The sequence below is a fragment of the Tupaia chinensis genome, unplaced genomic scaffold, assembly GCF_000334495.1.
Source record: "Tupaia chinensis unplaced genomic scaffold, TupChi_1.0 Scaffold149964_2, whole genome shotgun sequence".
Taxonomy (NCBI): domain Eukaryota; kingdom Metazoa; phylum Chordata; class Mammalia; order Scandentia; family Tupaiidae; genus Tupaia; species Tupaia belangeri.
Window position 1 is genome coordinate 2,549,103 of NW_006209806.1, and position 1,307 is coordinate 2,550,409.

At 65.0% G+C, this 1,307-nt stretch overlaps 1 protein-coding gene across 1 annotated transcript in view; it reads right to left on the reverse strand.

The window, feature by feature from the left end:
* LOC102481864 (protein tyrosine phosphatase receptor type S) overlaps positions 1 to 1,307 on the reverse strand; it is a 44,527-nt gene that overhangs the window by 25,900 nt on the left and 17,320 nt on the right. The window contains exons 7-8 of the mRNA XM_006171864.2: positions 726 to 1,305; positions 235 to 343 (exon numbers count right to left, since the gene is read on the reverse strand). Of these exons, the coding sequence (XP_006171926.1) occupies positions 235 to 343; positions 726 to 1,305 (689 nt within the window). The remainder of the gene's footprint in view (positions 1 to 234; positions 344 to 725; positions 1,306 to 1,307) is intronic.

The following is a 1,307-nucleotide window of genomic DNA, read 5'->3' on the forward strand; positions in this document are numbered from 1 at the left end:
GCTGACGCCGGCCGGGAGGGCGAGGCCTCCTCCACACCTCCCACGCCCACAGCCCCACGCCCCAGTGCGGGGGCAGCGCTGACCTAGCCCCCCAGGGCTCAGAGCGCTCCCCACCTACATCTCTGGCCTCAGCCTCGATTTACTCTGCCCACAGGGCCAGCAAGAGGCAGGCCCAGGATTTGAACCAGGCAACCCCGCTGCATGCTCTGGGGATCGCTTTCAACCTGGTCTTACATCAGCAAGGCTCCCTTCAACCCAGGAGGCTGTCAGGAAGAAGTGCTCGGCTTCTCCCCCAATCTCAGGCCATAATGGAGGGCCGTGGACCGAATCTTCCAGGCCACAGCTCAGAGAACAGACCAGGCTCTCAGGCTCCCTGGCTGCCATTTGACCGGAAGGCTGGCCGCTTCATTTCTCCCCAGGGCCTCGGTTTCTACCAGGTGACTCTGGGCGGGGACGGCAGTTCCCTGTCCCGCTGCAAGCTTCCTAGCTGGCGACTGGCCACCTGGCCACGGTGGGGGTATTTACACCCCGGCAATCGGCCAATGCTATGAATCAAGCTCCGCGCCGAGAGCGGACCACTGTGCGCACGCCCCAGCCTACTTGACCCCAGGCAGGATGGCTCGGCTAGTGACAGCTGCAACCCGGGGTCTCCCGAGCCTAAACCTCAGGCTCTGAGGGCCAAGAGGCTTCCATTCTGGGGCGGGTGCTCCTTGCAGTTCCCTCACCTCATGCCCATGGTCTCCACCACTGGACCAAAAAGCAGAGCTGCTGGTTTGGCCCTCCGGGCACGAGGCTTGGGGGCAAGAAGCCTGCCAAGCTGAGGCTGCCCAGGTCCACAACCACAAATCCCACAGATTTTCAGGGAGCCCAGAGTTTCCTGGGGAGGCCGCTGGCTCCGTGGCTCCCTCACCACTGTGGCTCCCACCTTCCGGACCACCAGCCTGGTTTTCCAGAGACGGAAGGCTCCGAGGCGGGGCGGGCACGCGGGCTGCGGGGTCCCGGGCCGGGGCCGGTGCTTACCATCCTCGTCGGTGCGGATGACCACGGGCGAGCTCTCGGGCCCTGGTCCCACCTCTGTGTGAGCGACAGCGGTGATGCGGTACTCGGTCCACTTCTCCAAGGCCTCCAGCAGGATCTGAGTGGTGGTCGGGGGGATGCCGTTCACCTCCTTGGGTTCCGGGTCCTCTGAGCCCAGCGGTCGGTAGCGGACGCTGTAGCCCACCAGGGCCCCGTTGTGCGTTTCCGGCGGCGGCGGGCGCCAACTTACCAAAATGGCCGTGGAGCGCACGCTGACACATTTAACGTCT